Source organism: Wyeomyia smithii, chromosome 2 (genome assembly GCF_029784165.1).
Source record: "Wyeomyia smithii strain HCP4-BCI-WySm-NY-G18 chromosome 2, ASM2978416v1, whole genome shotgun sequence".
In the NCBI taxonomy this organism is placed as follows: Eukaryota; Metazoa; Arthropoda; class Insecta; order Diptera; family Culicidae; genus Wyeomyia; species Wyeomyia smithii.
The window spans coordinates 57,301,228-57,322,303 of NC_073695.1; the positions used below are offsets into that span (position 1 = coordinate 57,301,228).

Below are 21,076 nucleotides of genomic sequence, written 5' to 3' on the forward strand. Positions count from 1 at the left end.
ACATGTATCGCATAAAAAATTCTGACGCATGTATTTGAGTTATGAAGTCTCTGACCTTTGCCTAGAGTCACAAACCTAGTCTTGGGTATACCATACTAAATTGTTGATGCAGAATTATTTAATTCAAAACACATAAGAATCATTTTCCCAAAGACAAAAACCTAACCATAAAATCCTCCATATTTCACGAAAAAAGAGCTCAAATTAAAATCATATACCCTAGTTTGGTAAATACATTCTAACGCCAATGACGTCGACTGGATGATTGACCTTCTATAGTGATATGTGGTTTTGGTATGTAGCCAAGTTCGGTCACACATGCGTGACAGAATATGCGTGACAGAATAGAATATTGTTAATTTAGATCACTTTTTGTTCAATCCTTAATCAAATCAGACACTGTTACGATTTGATAAATTTCGCTATTCATTACAGTGAATCATAATGTGGTGGTGGTGTTGCAGACAAACAAGGATGAATATTCAGCACGATTACCTAAGTTTATGTGGGGCAATTGTACTGCGGCTACACTGTCTACTTCCTTCAACGATAAGACAAAGAAAAAAATCAAAAACAGAGCACATATAAATATAAATATTGCATCCCGTAACTGGAGCGAAGAATATAAAAAGCACCGAAGAAGTTTGCACCTGCGTCCGATGATAGAAAGCAGTAATAAAAAAGTCCAAAACTTCAATTCCCAGTAGCCAGTGGAAGTTCAAGGCTGTGAAAACATAAATTTTTACTTATTCCCGGTTGAGCTGTACACGTACATATTTGCCCCATCACATCGCAACTCGAATTCTAGAAGGCCGTCTTATGCCCGTTAGACACTGATAGCGCGCAATCCCATTAGGTTAAGGGTATTTTGGTGCGAAAGGTAAAATTTCACTTTCGCTTCCAATTCGTTTGGAATTTTGATGACGGTTACCACTTCTGTTCGTTTCGGTCCGCTGCTGTGTAGTACGCTCTCTCTCTCTCTCTCCCCGAGATCAACAACAATAGATATGATGGTAAAACAAATTTATGGCCGAGGCATGAACGGATTATTTAGAGTAAACCGATTAAAACGTTCAATTTGAGTTGGAATGGTATCAGCATATATTCACCCCATTCGAGCTTCTAGATGATTTTTTCAACCTCGAAACCTCGAAAATTTAAATTTTACATCGGAAACTAACTCAAATTTTTTTTATGACTTCAAATAGACATTCTTTATATAACTGCTATTATGATGTGATCATGAAACAAAGTTCCACTTTACGACACTGGGTACTTGCTTTGCAAGTAAAACAAAACAAAAAACCCTATCTTAATAGACTATCTAATTTCCGAGGAAAAGTATTTAATGGAGCAAGTTTTTCCGGCAAAACGTGAGCTTACACTCCTTCTGTTTGTCTTTCGCCCGTTTCCTGGTTTTGATGGCATTGGCCGAAGGACGAAAAAAACGCCAAAAATAACTGTACCAGGAAACATCGTGCACCATTAATGAAATTATACATTTTTACGGAATGTCGCTTTCCACTTCGCTGTCGCTATTTATCATAAATTTGTTGAGCTACTTCGAGGTTACTCTATTTTATGTACCACATCTAGTATTGACCAAGATGAGAAAAGGAAAAATAGTTGTGAGTGAAAAAATGCTGCATGATACTAACACTAACGAATTTCTCTAATGAAAAATAAACATGCAATCACTTGTTGTCACTACAATAGTTTTTTTTCTAGGGATGCTCACGCTTCTGAGAATGTGAAATTTGTTTATAGTTAGTTTATAATTAGGTTATTATAGCGCTTATAATTGCCTTTTTTTCAACATTTTGTTATTAGAATACACATATTATTTTATAAATAATTTTTGCTCTTTCCCTAGTTCATGGAACTTCTTCAACCACGAAAGCAAAATCGAAAATAGTACCTAACATGTCCCTTTTTTCTTATTCCCTGAATCATGCCATCCCAATAGACAGAAATCCACTATCATAGGCAAATAACGGCGAGTAGTACTGTCCTTCATCGTACCAGAATTTGTTTTTCCGTTTAACTTGAAAGAGTATTGCCAATCGATGTACATACCTGAGAAGCTTGAAGGGAAATTATTTACCAACCGCGAACATTAGATTCGTACACCGCACTGGTTTGGTAGACTGAATCAATCAATTTTGTTATATACCCACTCAATATTTTGTTAATATGCTAGCGAAAATATTCTTTTTCAATGTTCAATGTTCATGTTCATTTGAGACACTTTACCACTGGTGGTGTGTAATTTGCGTCTAAAAAAATCTATATTTTTTTCAAAAGTTTTGAAAACTTGTTGATTACGCACCGCTTCAAGTGTAAATTGCATGGTGACCAACTCAACTACCATTTTTGTCGAATTTATCAACCTTTTAACTTAATTTAACAATTTTAAGCTTGGGTTTCTTTTCACTTCATTATTTTGAGCGTTCCACTAAATAAACTGCGCTCAAATCAATCTTACACCAGAAGATTCAGCAAATAATCTTTTCCAGGGATATTCCCGAAATTGAGGAATTTTATGAATATCTGAACAGATGTTTTATACTTTAATTACTGGATTTACTAGTTACTGGTACATAAAATTACACCTACAGGCCTTTTCAATGGTTTTGAGTGTTTTGATGATATACCCCCGACCAGAGCTGCGATTAATCCAAGCAAAATGTTGACTATGACGAGAAAGAAAATATCATCGCACTCGTTTTTTTCTCTAATGAATAGCCAGTAACCATCACAGTAAGCGTGGAGATCCGACAAGTGAATCAATATCTTGTCTCTTTTGTTGCCATTTTCGGGTTTCCATTGTCAACCGTCGTGAATGTACAGAGTTTACTCGGAAATATCACTGCAATGCAAATCTAGGTGATTTTTGGAACATCAAAAATCGGTCCAGTAGCGTGATTATTTCAGTGCCAGCTTGAAGTTTGTTGCTATCAGGATTTTTTAAATTTGATTTGCTTTGCTGTATTGGGATAACTACGCTAGCGTTTGTTCTGCCATTGGTAAGATCATTGAAATGAGATTAATTTGGATGATCGATTTTAATTTTATGTTTGTATAACTAGATTTTGTTACAAAACCAAACATGACTGAAATTGAAATTGAACAGTTTCAAAGTTGAACCGTGCCAAAATTGGATGGATGGATCTGTATATAAATATATATACCCATACATAGTTAAAAGTTTTCTGTTTTGCCACCCGCGATTCATTTTTTGCCGCGAACTAACAAACAAACAAAAACTTGACAAATAAAAAGACCACGTGGTTAAAGTCACAAGGGGGGGGGGGGGGGGGGGGGTTGGCAAAAAGACCACGAAAGACCACGAGGGGGTACGGGAGGTATAAAACGTGATCAAAATATGACCACGTGGTTTTGGAACGGTCCCTTAAAACTTTTTAATGTGCCTTCTAGCATCTGCCACCTTCCACTCGTCCACACGGAAGGAGCAATCACGCCGTCTCGAACTCCGCCGTGCGCTAACCTTCTTGCCGTCATGCCACCTAATTCATGTTTGTTTATGTTTGTTGGAAGAAAAAATAGGGCAACACACTTCTAGAATCACCAGCAGGCGGAAAATGATACAACACGGCGTGCCAGCGCCTTCGCCAAAAGACACAACCGCGACACAAGACCGCGTGGAAGGCACGATGCGTCTACACGGAAGGCAGTCAAGTACGCAGCTGAAGGCGGTGAACGACTACCTTCTTCACTAGAAGATAAAGCTAGAAGGTTCTGGTTGAAAGGCGTCCCAACGGAAGGCGCGTTTACGCCTTATAATTTGTATGGAGAAGGCGTCATTACGCCGTGTGTGTATTCGAGCCTTAATAGTTGTTTATTGACAATGCTTTTAGTCGGCGTGCAGCCAAACCGAACCAAGCGTCGAAAGACATTTACCGCCGCGATTGCTGTGTAGGCAAGCTGCTACAGAGAATTTTTGTTATAATATCGTTATCAAATGCTCAAACGATTTCGTTACTTTATAATAGATAGATTATTACTACTCATATCCACTGGGTGTCAATAACTCGATCTGAGAAAACGGCGCTTAGTTCAGTCTGATCGCACGCCGACCATATATCAATATCATACATATCAATTGAAAAAAAATCATTGATTTTATGTTTGCTATCCTAATAACATCATGCTGTCAAAATGAACTTGATATTTCTGCTGGTTCAATCTCAGCCATACCCGAATGATGGAGAAAGATAGCAAGAAAAAAATGAGAGTGAGAGTTGACGCTAACAGAATCATCGAAACATCGCAAACTCTTTTGTAATGAACCATGCATCGTAGTTGGCTGATTCTGGTGTTGCATCATTTTGGCGTAATGTCAGTAGTATGATATTGACATTCCGTAGCTCTGCCCCCGACACACAGTGGGACCGAACTGGAAAAAGAGGTACCAGGGTGGCCTCTCAACATCACTTTCGATTTCCCGGTATTTTCCCGATGATATTCAACAAAATTTCCCGGTGTTTGATTTTTAAAACATATGAGAAAAAATCAATTTTCACATGCTTATTTACGCCTTGCAAAAATAGTGTTACAAAACTATGAAAAACATTTCTCCTTCATCGTTTTTAGCTGTTCGTCGACTTTAGCAAGTTTCTTCATAGTGATCTGTTGCACAATTTTCGCCCTCTTTATCTCCAAATCGTTGACAACCGCCTTCTCGCGCTGTCTTGCTTCCTTCTGCTTCTTTCTCTGTCAAGCTACTCTCGAGCTTGCAGTGCTTCTGTATCAGGAGGCCAATGAAATGCATGAGATAAATTGAGGAGTTGGGGCGCTAAGGTTTTGTCTTTTCGAAAAATGTCATTAGGCAAATTTTCAAGCGGACTTTGGGAAGAAGAGCCTCAAAGTGACCAATAAAAAATGCACATAACACTGTCAAGATGCATTTTGCAAAATGCATGAATCGATGAGATCTGTTCTTTCAAAACAATTTTTTTTTCGAAAAACTTCGATCCTGGGACTTACTAAATGTTCGAGCTGGGGCCAATGGAATGTATAAGAAATTTTATCATGGTCCGTAAAATAAATTCAACTGAATAAACAATTTGAAAAAAAAATATTATTAGCTACTGTTTGTTTTTGACATATAAAAAATCCGAGCCATCTGCAACAAATAGCTCCTCAAGGTGACGTCTTTCCCCAACAAAATCCAGTAGTCAAAAGGTTGAACACAGAGTAAAAAAAAAATTTTTTTTCTGCGAAACTCTTAATCTGGAGAATTTTGAAAATAACAGTCTTGATTATTTATATTATTACCGAAATTTCAGCAGATATTGAGCTAGTTTCCGCAACATGACAGATGAACACAGTTTGTTAAAAATATTCATATATATATATTCTCTTTAAAGTATGTCACTTGCAAATGCAATCAAAATGATCCTCAATATAAATGTGCTGCTTGTGATTAAAATCATATCAAAAATCGAGAAGTACAAACCGGGTAGCTCCGTTCCGGTCCGGTTCGAAATAAAATCGAGACCCGAAGTTTCCGGTCCTGTAGGGTCATCCACAAATTACGTAAGGGTTTAGGGGGGAGGGGAGGTATCCAAAATTCCTACGAATGCTTACGCAGGGGGAGAGGGGGACTCAAGAGAATCTTACGTAAGATTGAAAAATTTTTAAAAACTAAAAAAAATTGACAAAACTAAAAAAAAAAAAAAAATTAGGTAAATTACTTTTCGCTGTGATTCTAACAGCTGAACCTTGACAAAGCAGTGAATTCACCGTCGCTGAATAATTTTGTACTTTACTTCATTTCTACTTGATTTTAAATTTTATTTACTTTAACATGATATTAACTTAATTAACTTGTTTTGTTTTTATCCTCTACAAATACGCTTTATGTAAAACAAATGATTCATTTTCGAAAATATTTTTTTCCTTGAAGAAAAAATCTTACGTAAGATTCAGGGGGAGGAGGGGGGGTAATGCAAAATCTTACTAACCCTTATCATGGGGGGAGGGGGGGTTGAAAATTTTAAAAAAAGTCCTTACATAATTTATGAATGACGCTTTTCCTACTTTTGACCGGATTCTACCCGATGCGATGTCGAACACTATTCACAAGAAGTTTCAATACGCCTCCCGCGACGCTGATTACTTTTTAACTTCTTTAAAAATCTGACAATATATATTACGGAACAGTAAATTTACCTGACCAAGCCTGAATCTATTTGACGTAGATCTTGCTGCGAAGCCGCTCTCGACTTTGGCTGAAACCAACAACCAGCTTTCCCCTAACCGGCAGAATCATGCCAGTTAGGTCATCGTGCAAAAAACAGGTTTTCATGTTGACATTTCCTCAGAAACTGTCGAACAAATAAAACGGCGGACATGAAGGAAGATGATTTTCCCGGCTTGAAGCCTAATTTCCCGGTTTACCCGTATTTTCTCCCGGTGATTTGAAATTCCCGGCTTTTTCCGTTTTTTCCCGGTAGAGTGGCCACCCTGAGGTACAAAAATCTTTTTTGACGTTTTTGCATATACGTTTCTTCGGAGAAGTTTCCTGATATGAGATTTTAAATATTTTTGGATATTCGTTAAAAATATTGCTAACCCTCTAGTGCCCAAATTAATTTTTAGACGGACTTCGAAAAAATCACTATGAAGCTTTATAAACATTTTTTAAGTTCTTATTGAAGCTTTTTAAAGGTTCAACTGAAGACCGTCTAGAGGCGGCACTGGGCACTAGAGGGTTAGGGGGTTGTTGGTTCAAAATAAAAACAACAACATGTACACGCAAAAATTGGACTGTGCGTAACCACATCAAAACTGCGTCTTTCAGAGCATCCCCCCTTGTCACAAAACGATCAAATATCTTGACAAAGTTCACACTTTAAAATGAAAATCGCCCGGTTTCGGCTGCGGCTCTTGTTCCGGCCTCATGAAAAAGCTCGCCGGAAAGCCAATTAAGGACTTTTCTAAAGTTCTCATTATTCTTTTCCGTTTATTTTGTTATCGAACCTGCGAAGATCTATCAAGTGGGGAGTGCAGGAAATTGGGAAAATCGAAATTTTTTTTCGATGCCAAAGGTCTTAAAAATGCATAAAACGATGGTGTTATCTCGAAAAAAAATTTTTGATCGAAAATCGACCTGCTGGGATTTTTCGTTTTTATTGCCGTTTTCGGGGCAACCGAAGGTTTAATATGGAATATTTTAGAACTGCCTCTAAAATGACTAACAAGTCGTTCCAAACCAGATGTAAATTATTTTGAAGTTCGTTAGCTATCTCTAACTCCATTTTCATTAGGGTGGCTCATTTTTTACTAGGGTGGTTCCCCCCTTGCACAAAGGTCGGAAAATTAAGATTTACGGCCAAAATTATTTTGTTGTTGTCAAATTGTTAGTTTTGGTGGTGGTGTGATATATGAAGAATCTCATTGATAAATCACCCAAAAATTCAAAATATACAGAAAAAACTATCTATCTACTAACTATCTTTTTCTACAAAAATTTTCCGTAAACTTTTAACATTGATTCTTGAGGAGCACAAACTCAGGGCACTCCGGCACACTATTAGAAGCTGTACTTACACGTGCTTACATTTGATGTTTTTAAAGGTCAAAATTAGGAAAATTCCCAATATTTTATACGTGACATGCGGCAGACTCTGCAGGGTTAAAATTAAATACTCTTCCGGTTTGAGGAAGCTAATACAAAAAGCACTTAATTGTATGCAAACATACCATAACAGTTTGAGTAGGATTTTATATATTCCAAAAGGTTCAGAAAAACTGTTTTTCTTTATTTTTAAAAGTGGTAACTTTTGAGGCGTTTTTCAATATTGTCCGTTTTATGTATCATGATTTCATTGATAAATTATGAAAATATAGATAAAAAACTACAAAATCATGTGTTCAAAACTTCCTAAATATGAAATTAGCATTTTGGTAATTTTGGCCACTTCTCTATATGAACACCGTCTTATGTGCCTTGGTAGATTTCCAATGGTCGAAAAGTCACAACTTTGAGCGCTTTGAGGCACCCCTAAATCATGTCCCATTGAGCTAAAATTTCGTACAGATAATTTTTTTAGGCCAATAAACAAAATGTACATGGTCGGTTTTTTAAATTTGATTGCATGCAAGCATTGCCACCCTAACATATACATATATACTAAGGTCTTTACCGATAGTATTTACAAGAAATGATTAAAAAACCGAAGGATTTTTAATTTTTTCTACGCGGATTTCGAAATCTGCATGCATTTTATGCGTTTTTTACGCGCTACGTATCTCCATTAGGATGGGACAAAAAATAAATATTGGCTCCCATGCACTTTTCGTGTTCCTTATAGGTCCCATAACAACTGTGTAACTTTTCAGATCGATTGGTGAAACGCCCGATTTGCGCCCGATTTTTAAAGTCTTCATACGATTTTATATGGGAAAATCCACTTTTTCAAAACTTCTTCTCTATAACTGTCCAGTTGCCTCCTAAAAATATATGGATACATGATATTTGTAGGAAATTTTCCTGGGGAAAACTCTTCTGAAGACTATAAGGCGCTACGGTGCTTGTAGAAACAACTATTCACCCCAAACTGATTGAATGTCTGACGGACGGCTCACCATTGAAATTTTCCAGCAACACTGCTACAGCATGCTGCTATTGCAAACTTGCTCAAGTATGAGGAATAATTTCGCGTGGAATTAATTTTCAAAGTGTGATTTTTGCTCATAGTATCTTCGGGGAAGCTTCCAAGATAAATTTAAGCGATATCATTTCTTATCACATGGTTGAATTTGCAACAGCAGAGTGCTGCAGCAGTATTGCTAGTAAAATTCAATGGCGAGCCGTTCGTCAGATATTCAATCAGTCTAGGGTGAATATCTTTTCTCACAAGCAAGGTAGCGCCTTGCGGTCTTCAGAAGAGTTTTTCCCAGGAAAATTTCCTATAAATATCATGTATTGATATATATTAAAAAAATAAACATTTGAGAAAGGTTCATTACCGGCCTTCTCACGATGCATTCTAATGATGCCGGAACAACGGCGTTATAGGGGAAGGGGTGATAAAATAGATACTTTAAGCCATTTCTCAGTTTCCTTCACAACTCAACACTACAACTATGAGTCGATAGCGCCAATTAACTGAGTCCCTAATTGTTGATACAAAAAATAAGAAGGAGTACTCAAATATTGTATTTTTCGAAGTTTTCATAAGCATTTTTGGAAGCAGTTTTTTGGGGGTAAAATGGACACGTTTGGGTAAAATGAACATAGGGAGGTGGTAATATGAACACCTTAACAGTTTAATTTTCACCGTTTGTCGTAGAAATGGAGGAATGGCTTGTTTCACGGACATTCCGCATTCAACGGTACGTTTAGCCGCGGTTATCTGTTCATCGGTCCGAGTTCACCTTTGCGTTTTTCTGATATACGAAGCATCTTGAATTTTGAATGAACATTAATACATTTTTTTCACCATCACGATGGGCTGTCCATTTTAGCCGCACATACGTGTTATTGAAAATATCTTAATATATCGAGAAAATCATTCAAACAATTGATGACCTCTGATGATTTCTGATGGTTAGTAGTTTGAGTGCAGGTATTTGCAGAAAAATTGCTATAAAAAACTGTTTTACACTAGAAAAAACCTTATTTCTTGTTGGCCAAAAATAACATCACCACCACGAATGTACACGTGTTTTGACGTAGGACTACGTCTAGCCGCACTATATCGAGATACATTCTGCGGAAACTAAAACCAAGGTGTAACGTTGGAATGGAAGATTTCAAACGGTAATACTAATGTAACCACATGATGAATTACCTTAATCAATATGTCGTTGGATTGATAAAATGATGGACAATTTTGTGATTCCTCAGTTATCATTATCACTTCATTGTTAAACTGTGAAATTTTTCATAAAAGTTTCAAGGTCGAATTTTCACGAACAATGTACCAATCACATGCGAGCACGCCTGGCACAGACTTCATAAGTAAACACCAACTGCCTGCTGTGATATCCTATACAACAGTGGCAAAAAAAAATTTACAGAATCTCCCCGTCCCAATAGGTCAACTAATGTTCGCTTCCATGAGCCTAGACTATTTTGATGTCTTGAAGGTGAAGCTTTTTCGGAAAGTTCGTAACCTCCAATATTAGACAGTTTCACGTTCTGCGATTAGAATGTTATTAAAACTTATGTCTTGAAGGAAAACATGCTGGCAACAGTACTGCACCGAGCAATGTATGAATAGAGCGCTGGTCACTCGTCGTCTATCAGTGCAGTAGAACTCGATATTCATTTGTGTGCAGCCAAGCCAAGTGAAGACTACAATGCCGCTGTCGATGCACAGTGGGGCGTGTTGGGTTAACGCGTAGGTATCGTTTTGCAATCTGGAACACAATCGAATTGCCGTTTGAATTGTCTTCTTCTTCTTCTTGTTTCGTATAATAGCAAATATCAGAATTCAATATGATTATTCGGGTGCCGCAAAATACACTGCGGGGACAACAAAATTCTGTACGTGTCGGTCGAGGCAAATAGCATTGTTCATTGTACAGATAAAATGCGTTGTTTATTTCAATTTTTTCTCTAATTTTCTGTGAATATACATTTTTGTTTAAAAACTGTGATTCTTTGTCGTTATTTGTTCCACGAACTTTTATCTACAGGAAAATTTTTTTATGTGACATCTTCGCCGCTTGGTGATCGAAGAGTGAGCCGTCGTTCACAAGACAAATGAATGTTGTTCAATTTGTTTTAAATCGTACTCAATTCAGGTCTATATGGAAGCTTGCATTTTCGCGTATTAACGGTGTGAAATTATATATGTTTTTCACCGTTATGTGCTTTCATTTGTATTAGTTGTAGATTTCATTTTTTTGGTACTGTGTATTCATCAATTATAAAAAGAATATTTTTTCTTCTAAAATAGAGTGCTGCAAATAAATAATTAAAATACAGACCCCGTTTGATTTTGCCAAACACGACACGGTAGAATTTTCTTGTTGCCAAGATTGAACCTTGCAAAAAATGAACGGTTCTCTTTCCATGACTTTTTTTCATAGATATTTCCACCATTGAAGTAGTTTTAGTTCCAAGTCGTTTGAGGTGTCGCTTGATGAACGGAGGCTGACGACCTAGATACTTGATATTACTACCCGAGTAATTGAAGGCTTAGTACTGCTTAGATCATGATCATTATATTACCGGCACATATGCATATTCCAGGAACCGTTTTATCGATTCCGGTCATCCGCTTCGGCAACATAAAGAACCAAAATACTCTTCTTTTGGAGGATGTTGAGCTTAAATTGATTCAAATAATCAAGAAAACTAAGAAATGTGATTAGAAATAATCGCTCGTTTTTGGCACATGTGTGCCAAAATGGAACCGTGCCAAAAGTAAAACGAGCTCAAACAGAGCCCCAAAGGGAAATATAAAACTATTGTTGTTCTACGTCAACTATGCGGTCGTGTCTTGGATACCACTCCCCCAATTTTTGTTTTTGTTTATTATTTTGACTGTTTGCCTGTTTCATGTCGCATACTTTGTCTCGAATAGTTTCTAGTGCCTCTAAGATAGCGTGCCAAAGAAGTTTGTACTATTTTTCAACGTAATACTCGAGATTTAAACAGGTGTCCATTTCACCACCCCTGTTCATTTTACCCACAATTCCCCCACTCGCAAAAGCACGTAGATTTATTTTTTTGGTATTTATCTCATAACTAGAAATAATTACCTTTAATTTGATCCAGAAAGATTGAAAATTGATCAACTGGTTTAAAAGTTATTGTTTTTTAAAAATTAAAAACATCGAACACAGTCGTTTTTTATGGTCACTCTATTTCGAAGTTGGTCACGCAAAGTGCTTGATGGATCTACGTTGAAAATAATCAAACCCGTATTTTTTCATTGGGTTGTTAGGGAGCTAGTTATTTCAAAAAACTTATAACTTTTGAACCAGTTTATCGATTTTCGATCTTTTTGGATCAGTTAAATAAAAACCAAAAAAAATAATCTGCGTGCTTTTATATACATAATGTATAAAAATTATTGAAATTTTTGTCATGTTTCTAAATTGGATTTGCTCAAATTTAAAAAATAACATATTTTTAAAAAATCTTCCATTTATAGAGTAAATTCCCTTCAAAATGAGACTAAGCGATATTTTTTATGTTTGCTCCAAAATGAATGACAAATTAATGAAAAACGCATATATTATATTAACTTTGAGTAGAATTGAGACATTTGCGTTATCAGCATTGCAAATTGTTTTTCTTAAAAAGCTCTAAATGTCATTCAAAGACAGTTTAAAGGTAAAACTTGAAATAAAGAAGTTAGAGCGCAAGATGTGTTTTTTCAATATAAATCGGTTGTTTTCAAAGTTAGAGAAAAACTTTTTTTTACTTAAAATTAATGGAGCTATTACATTGTAGAACAAATGTTTCTTCTATTTACAAAGATAAAACAGTTAAATATTTGATTGTATGAAAAATTCTGGTCACCCTAATTTTTTATATTTTTGCAATAAGCGCTTTATCATATGTAACAACTTTGTAGAAGAAAGTTTTTCTCTAAAATAATGCTATAGAACTCTAGACCCAAATTTCCTCCTAAAAGTGGTTTCTGGATCATTGTGCATTGTTCTGTATTCCAGACCCTGACTATCAGCTAATGCAAACAGGAAGCCAACCTATCCGGGTTCAGCTTGATAAGCTCCGCTGCGATACCATTGGTGCTTATTACGGGAGTCACTTCACGGTGAAATCAGAGTGAAGTGAACAAAATCCTATTACGGGACTCACGTAAGTGAGAAAAACGTCGCTAAGTGACATCTGCCGTGGAATCTGGGTTATTATGAGTGTCATATCAGTGAAGTGAGAAAGGAAAAAGCGACGTTTCGCGTGGAATTATTTCACGACCATTTTGAACGGTGAAACGATTCCACGAAGATGCCATAAGTCTTAAAGTTGATTGATTTGTGATATAATGGTAAATATTGGATTTATTCTTCAGTAACGAAGCGAATAAGAGTTTGATCCGTGCCTTGAAGCGGTCAATTTTTCATTTTTTTGCCCGATGAAAAAAAGGCAAACTAGTTCAGGAAATTTTCGATACCGAAAAAAACATTTTTTTTATGTCGAATGTCTTAGAAATGCAGAACACGTCGAGATCTGGTGTTATCTAGAAAAAACGGGAAAAACGACTGTCTGGGACTTAGACATTTTTGAGCTGGGAAGCAATCTTATTTCACTTGTCCTATTCTCAATTTCACTTCACTGTCAATCTCACTCCACGGAGGTAATTTTTGTCACCTCACTTGAGGTGGAATCGGGAATAGGTCTAAAAAAGTGAAGTGAGCGTGAGAGTGAAATATATTTCACCGTGAATTGACTCCCGTAATAAGCACCATTCTTTCCAGCTGATTTGTTGTTCTTGAGCTGCTTGATAGTATCCTTGACTTCACTTATCGTGATGGCCGGCATGTCTCCCTCATCCGCTGTGATGACGAAGTCGTAATCCTCTTACCGTTTTGGTTATCTGCCTTTCCGCCATTCAGGTGTTCATTGCACAGGGTGACAAAAAAGTCCGGTCACACAGGAAAATCTCAATATTTCAAAGAATAATAAGAGAATCTGAATCTGGTATTCATAGCTTTATTCAGTAACTCATAAAGATACTTCACAGACGATATCTCGGAATTACACCACCTTTCTCTGATCGAACCAGCTTCATACGTCTCGGAAAGTCATCGCAAGCGGCGCGCACGTGCTCCATCGGCATCTCGTCCCAGATTTTCGTGATAACTCGCTTGAATTGCTCCAAATTTGTTATTTTTTAGTCATTCAGCTTCGACATCATGTACGAAATAATCCAATGGATTCAGATTCGGAGACGACGGAGGCCATTCATTCTTCGAAATGAAATCGGTCAAGTTTCCCTCACACCACGCCTGAACAACCTTTGCGGTGTGGGATGGGAAGCAGTAGTAATCGTCCTCAAACAATAGTTGAGCTTGATTTTTATTCAAAACCGTGTCCAGGTAGTACGCTGCGTTGATTCTGACCCCTTTATCGATAAAAATAAGAGGCAGTTTACCTCTTTTGTAAATGGCTCCCCAAACCATCACTGACGTCTTATTTTGGAACCGGGAAACGTTCAGCTTGTCCGCAGGAGCTTGCTGGAGGCTCACACTCCAAACTCGATCATTTTGGCGATTGACTGTTTGCTCCAAAACGAACAGCTTCTCGTCCGAAAAAATAATCTCGTCATCTGCTCGCCAACCGAGCAACTCCCGCGACCGTTGGTACCTCTTGTCCTTTGTAGCTTTGGTAACCCCACCACCTGTTTTTTTGTACGGTGTAAGTTTTAAATCCTTGCGCAGAAGCAGGCGGATTGATTCTCGGTTCATTTTAAGGTTCCTGGCCAGCTTCCGTGCAGATTGGGCGGGATTCCGGCGAATCCGGTCTCGTATAATCTCTTTCAGCCTTGGAGTTCTCACAGACCTTGGTCGTCCAGATCGTGCCTTGTCCTCGGTGCCTCCGGTCTCTAGGTACCGATTTATGGTCCGGTACACGAATTTCCGGTTGATTCCGAGCGGTTTTAGGTGTTTGAATATGTTTGAAAATGTGAAAGGGTTTGTACCCTTTCACGTATTCAGCGAAAACAGCTGCTCTTAACTCTGCCATGGCTCACAACTTAATGTAAACAAACTGCACAGAAACGAAACTCTGCCACTTTGGGCAGCAAAGTTAACCCTTTCATTTGACATATAGATGGCACCAGAGAGATGCAGCCTGTAGGCTACAGGCGACCCCAAAAAAGTGTAACCGGACTTTTTTGTCACCGTGTAGTGCTGCTTCCACCTTTCGGTAATGTCACCCTCATCGGTCAAAATTCCTCCATCTTCATTCCACACATTGCAGCTCTCGGCACGAAGCCTGTGCGGGATGCGTGTAGTTTCTTGTAGAATCTACGTGTTTCTTGAGAACGATTCAGCTGCTCCATTTCCTAACACTCCAGCTCTTCCAGGCGGCGCTTTTTGTCCCGGAAAAGATGGGTCTGCTGTCTTCGTTTCTCTTTGTATCAATTTACGTTATGACAGGTTCTTTGCTGCAGCATCAATGCCCGCGCTGCATTCTTCTCGTCTACAATCCTTAGACACTCCTCGTCGAACCAGCCGTTACGTCGATTCCTCTCGACGAACCTAACGTTGTATTGTTAGTGGCTGCTTTCACAGTACTTCAGCAATCCTCCAGAGGGGCTTCGGTAAGCTCTCCTTCATCCGGCAACGCTGCCTCAAGGCTTAGCGCGACTTCGAGGAGATTAAGTAGGTAGGCCAAATACCGATCGCCAATAGTGTTGTTTTGCAAAAACTTGAAGTTTGATATGTCGCAAGCAAGGTTTCGCTACCATGTTTAATCTAGCCTGTGTCTCTGGAGGGTACTTATCCCACGGTTTCCCTCGACAAATCCGGAACAACAAAAAATTTCGAAATGTCGCCTACTGTCCCAAAAACTATGATTAATTTGTGATCTTTTGAAGAAGGTTCGATCAAAATCGGTTCAGATCTTGCGGAATGGCAGGTAAAAGAATTTCATTTTTTCGGCTTCGAGGGGTCGAATAGGCAAGTGTTAATTTGGAATTTTAAAAAACACAGCCTAACTAGTTCGTGTACCTATTTTTATCTTTTTTCTGATTCATCCTTTTCAACTTTGGTAAGAAAAACTTTCAATATATTGAAGTGGTGTTCCCTAAATATCTCCAGTTTCCTAGTTGGCATAAATATAGAATTTAAGCCGTGGTAGTGCATATAAAAAATCAAATGGCAGATTTGCTTCCTATCACAAACCATTTTACGTTGCCTCACGCATCCAAAATCATCATGAAAATCAAAATACTCAGATTTAACTTAAACTGAACGGTCATGATTTTTTTAAGGTAGTTTCAATAACAAAAGTGCAGGTTTAAAGAATTTAATTTTCGGTTTTGCAATCAATGATGCATGATGATTTTAGGAATTAAGTTTTATCCACTTGACAGCAACAGCAAATCAATAACGAAGAAATGGGTCATGAACTCATCAATATTGTTCACGGTGTATTTCCACAACATGAAAATACTTTATATTCATGATATCATAAGTTACTTTACTTCATTCAGACATTTCATTTGTACCTGTGCAGAAATCTGATTACGAAGGTTCTTTGCTTGAGTTTCACGGTAATAGTTTTGGGGATGAAAAAATTGAGATTTAGTAAATAATGAAGCAGTAAAATATGTGGAAAAGCATCGTTTCCAACATTTTTTTTTCAATCTACAGTTGAACTGAGTGTGATATTGACAAATACAATATGTATTATAAGTTATGAGACACACCCCAACTAATAATAAATAATACACGGCCAAATAAAAAATCAACATCAGAAAATGTGAACGGCAATATTGCGCTTTTACGAAAAATTCGTTGCAAATCTCACGACCAAGTCATAGAATTCTATGACGCCTAAGGCCTATCGCATTCGAAGCTCATCTTGTCTGACCTGATATAGAACTGTCGTTGTCTTCTCGATTCTACCTGTACACCGGCGGTCAACATTCGCGCGAAACGCAACAGCTCAAAGGTGACTTTTGACGACAGTCAGCTCGAAATGGAATCCGTAGGGCACGTAACGGTGCCGCTGAGAGTCGGCGGCAAAAAGATGCGAAAAAGACGCGAATTGGACGCCCTGGTGGCGCACTCGCTTGCAAAAAGGTAAGACTAGACTGATATTATGTGGAGAATAAATTTAATAAATAAGTGGAGACGCACGATAATTTGTCTGTATTAAATCATAATGCGTTCACCATAACCGCCAATCGAAATGAATCGTCTACCTTTTTTCCGTTGTCTGTTCAACCAACAGTTCTGGAAAACGTCACATGGCTGGAAACGGAATTGCCTCCCACGACCAGCTGCTGTCCAACTCTACAGATGAACAAGAAGACTACTCATGGGTTAGTTGAGGTTTCCTCTAGCGCTCCTTTCATATCCATTAAACAATTATTATCTCTCTTTCTCTACACCTGCAACACCCACGCTTACTGTCGGGACAATCACCATGGCCGTTAATATTCGATCGGAGCCAGCAACCGAAAGTGAGAGCTCAGTCGCGCTGTCGGAGGAAGCGGTTCTCTTGCGTGCGCACGTGTGGTCCCCTCGTTCTAGTGTCCTGCATTTTTCTCTCACTCGGCTTTATGTACTGGCTGTATTTCGATATCAGACAGCAGGTTTCCGAGTACCGGATTCGAATCGAGCAAGGTGATTTTTAGTGCTCACATGTACCTACCCCGCAACCATAGCAAAAATGGACCGTCGGGGTGTTTGAATCATTCTAAATACATAGATTCATAATGTTATGCGAGGATGTTATGGGGTGACATTGTAATTCTATAACAATAGCGTCTGCTAGTATGTTCTTTTATTACCAGCACGGGAATCGTTGTGAAGTTGTTATTATGTTTATACCACTAAATATCCTGTCGCCTATAGTAGAAAAGCATTTGTCTGATATATATGCATGCGACTGGAAATTAAGCTTCACTAATTAAACTATTCTTCCATGTTTTATTTATGCGCAAACACCCACTCGAAACCACCCGCCAGTGTCAGCAACCAGTCACAATGTGCCGGAAGCCTTACAAAAATGGCACGAAACGTCCAAAACGCTGGAACAAAATCAGACGGCTTTGAACGGAAAGCTGCGGGATATTCAACAAGTGCTAAGTAATTTCTCTACCGAGGTAAGCAAGCATTCAATTTCAATTTATCTCGCACCATCATCCATCTTCATCCAAGCCCCTAATTCCAGCTGAAGCAGCTTCGCGAAACCATAGAGAAAAAGAACGAAAATTCCCAGGAAGCACAGTTCAACAGTCTGATGACCAACGTGGCAAACCTTGGCTCCCAAATCAAGGACGCCCTCGCCAGAATAACGTCCCTGGAGGATCGCTACACGAAGGCCCAGAGCGAACAGAAAACGCTTGAAAAAAGCTTGGGTGAGCTGCAGGTAAGGAATGGGTAACGAATTCAAGTTTATTGAAATTGATTGCATGCATTTGAATTCGCACCAAGCAAGATTGAAGCTTGAAAATACATGTTCGATATTAGTGAACACTGTTTATTCATACTGGCTGAAAAATTGCAGTGGGGCAGTTTTTTTCTAACTGTTGGCGTTCCATAAATTTTGTGTTTAAGTAGCGTTCCTACTTGTCAATGCATATGAAAAACTGAATATTTAGGAAATATGCATAAAAACTGTCAATGTGTTGTTACTAATTGTTTCAATGTTACCTTCAAGCATAAAAGTGTTTTGGTAAATTTGTTTGAATCTCGTGCGCTCCTTGCGTCTTCTCGTTCGCTCCTTAAATCGCACACACGGCTGATGGTGATTATAGATGCTAATTCAATTTCAATGCTATTGTCACTATTGCCTCGTTACCGAATTGTTCGCTCAAAACTCTGATTTTCTGGTTCCGATTGCAAATGCCAGGAATATGTATTTAAATTTCAATTACTATATGATGTCAAGTTAGTGTTTTTTTATTTTGATTTTTGACTTTGATGATTTTTTATTCTTCAACTATTATAATAATTAAGCATTGAACTATTCCAACTGCATTTCCTTTCAGATCGTTTTCGCTGAAATTCGCAACGGTTCGACCACAGCCTCAATGGTTGGCAACAATGTTAACAACATAACCGAGCAGAGCATCGCAAACATCCGCGACCAGCTATCCACCCAGATCTCAAATCTAGCGCAGAACTTCACAGGAGAGCTGGAAACACTGAAACAGAAAAACGCTTGGCTCGTCGATGATCTCAAGACCCACAAGACGAGCATCGATGATCTGCTAGAGAGCTCAGCCAACATCTCCTCTCACGTCAAGTCGGTGGAAAACATTTGGGTCGAGATGAAAACCAACCTGAACAATCTGGAAGGTTCTGGCAAACAGGTGAACGAACAGATCGAACTACTGCAGAACGTGACCAACACCCTGAAGGGCTCCTTAGGCACGGTTCGAGAAGAATGCGCACAGTATCACAGCCAAAACGACGCTATAAATAGTGAGATTACGGTAATTAAAGAACGCCTGGAGAAGGCTGAAAGAAGGGAGGTACCAACAACTGTATCCACAGTAAACCCTACTGAGGTAAGCCGCTTCAAACAGAACCAACTTATTTAACTAACATTGCAGTAACAATCTCTAAAAACACATTACAGAGTCAAAAAGGATCTATTCCGAAAAATCTTTCGCAACTGTTTAACAATCCTCCAACAGAAACCACCCTTCCCAAGGCTACCCAAGCAGCTGCAAACTCGGAGGGAGTTGCTAAACCAATGATACAGAAAGATGGAGCCATTACAGGAGCATCACCATCGGATGTAATCCAACAACCATCCGCAGTACCGTCCCCGGTCAGTAGTAGTCCGAGCACTACCTTGAGCGCTGGCATTAGTAAAACACCAGCAGCCAGTGGCATGTAAAAGCTGACCTTTTTGTCGGAAAGTCAGTTTAGATGCAGCGCCGTATAGTTGTAACACGTTTGCCAATTTAAACAATATATTTCCACAGAAGAAACAAAAACTGCATTTGTATGAGAGTCACGCTGCGAGTTGTTTGTACCGGTAACAAATAAAGTGAAATTCAACGTAAGTTGGAACCTGTTGATTAAGTTTTAGTATGTACCAAAGTTGTGTTTTAGTGTAGCAAGCAGTCACACAATGATTGCGTACCTTTTGGTGAAAAAAAAACAAAACAAACCATTTCTCCGGATGCGAATGTAACTTATGACACTGATCGAGTAGTTGCAACATTACAGATTCTTTAGATTCTTAAGAAAAACAACAATAACATCAACAACAACAAAAAAATCAAATTTAGATACAAGAGAGAATAAATCTTTTACTATTTAGCTTGAAGAGCGCAGATTTTGATCCCCAGTAATACCAAGTTAGAGAAAAATAAATTTCAATTTAAGCAACATCGAAATCTATTTAATCAATTCTATACTTAGACCGTAGAATTAACAATTCAGCTCAGAGAAATAGGTCATTGCGGCGAGTTCCTCCAGGAAAAAAAACTAACAGCCGCAGAGGTTACCATTAAACAATCTGTAAAAAAGCACGAAGGTGATAGATTAATTGACGCAAAAAAAAACTTTTTTCATTCGTTAGAAAATTCTCCAGTGAAGCGTCACTGATCGTGTGTCGAACATTGAACTATACTCAGTCATTAAACAAGACATTCCTACGTTTACCATTCAGTCAAATAGCACAGCAACACATGGCAGCAAAGTGCGCTTGATATATTCTTTCTCTTGTTCCATCTACTCACGGCAAACGAAAAAACAAAACACGTAGCGAAATTATTAGAACCAAACTGAACAACATTGTACTTATTTGTCGAGGACAACTCTATTCCAGTAGTAGACAAGCACACACACAAAAAAACAAATTCGCATCCTGTAGATAAACCTTTGTATGTCAAAGAAAATGCTAATCTTTTATGAGGAGAAACTTGAACAAAAGTGCTAAATTAAATGAACAACAAAACGGTGTTTCTTGACCGCTGCGAGGAAGTAATACATTCAATTTGAGAAAACAGTTTCTGTACTTTTTTATTTCGTGAATGCTTGAAGATAAAAGCACGATGACCAAATTATCGCACTTGGCCTAGCAAAGAATAAAACCCGAAATCATCCTTCGTTCGTCTACGTTTTTCCAATACCAGTACATGCGATACTATTTGGGATTTTCTATCCTCATTTGACCAGGGTGAATACATTCACAAATTAAAGAAGATTACGCTACAACTTCCTATTTTAAATGCATGGATATGGCTATCGACAAACAGTTCAAACGTACCTAACCCATAATCATTTTGGAAATATGCATCTATATGTGAGCCGTTGAGAGCAAAAGTGGTACATGTGCCATATTTACACTTTTTGGGTTTTTTGCATAAATTGATGTAGAACGCAATAATGTACTAGAATATCCAAGAAAAACCGAGATCTGATAACCTAAACC

The 21,076-nt window shown here is 38.1% G+C and overlaps 1 protein-coding gene across 8 annotated transcripts in view; it reads left to right on the forward strand.

Annotated features, from left to right (window-relative positions):
* Positions 1 to 20,650, forward strand: part of LOC129723155 (uncharacterized) — a 31,975-nt gene extending 11,325 nt beyond the window's left edge. For 7 of the 8 annotated variants that reach the window (XM_055677182.1, XM_055677180.1, XM_055677179.1 and 4 more), the window contains exons 2-8: positions 16,327 to 16,758; positions 16,910 to 17,000; positions 17,133 to 17,304; positions 17,650 to 17,786; positions 17,855 to 18,052; positions 18,675 to 19,196; positions 19,268 to 20,650. In XM_055677182.1, the coding sequence (XP_055533157.1) occupies positions 16,655 to 16,758; positions 16,910 to 17,000; positions 17,133 to 17,304; positions 17,650 to 17,786; positions 17,855 to 18,052; positions 18,675 to 19,196; positions 19,268 to 19,531 (1,488 nt within the window). In that variant the 5' untranslated portion in view covers positions 16,327 to 16,654 and the 3' untranslated portion in view covers positions 19,532 to 20,650. The remainder of the gene's footprint in view (positions 1 to 16,326; positions 16,759 to 16,909; positions 17,001 to 17,132; positions 17,305 to 17,649; positions 17,787 to 17,854; positions 18,053 to 18,674; positions 19,197 to 19,267) is intronic. The other variant, XM_055677186.1, reaches the window with a different exon arrangement.
* Positions 20,651 to 21,076: the final 426 nt, after the last annotated feature.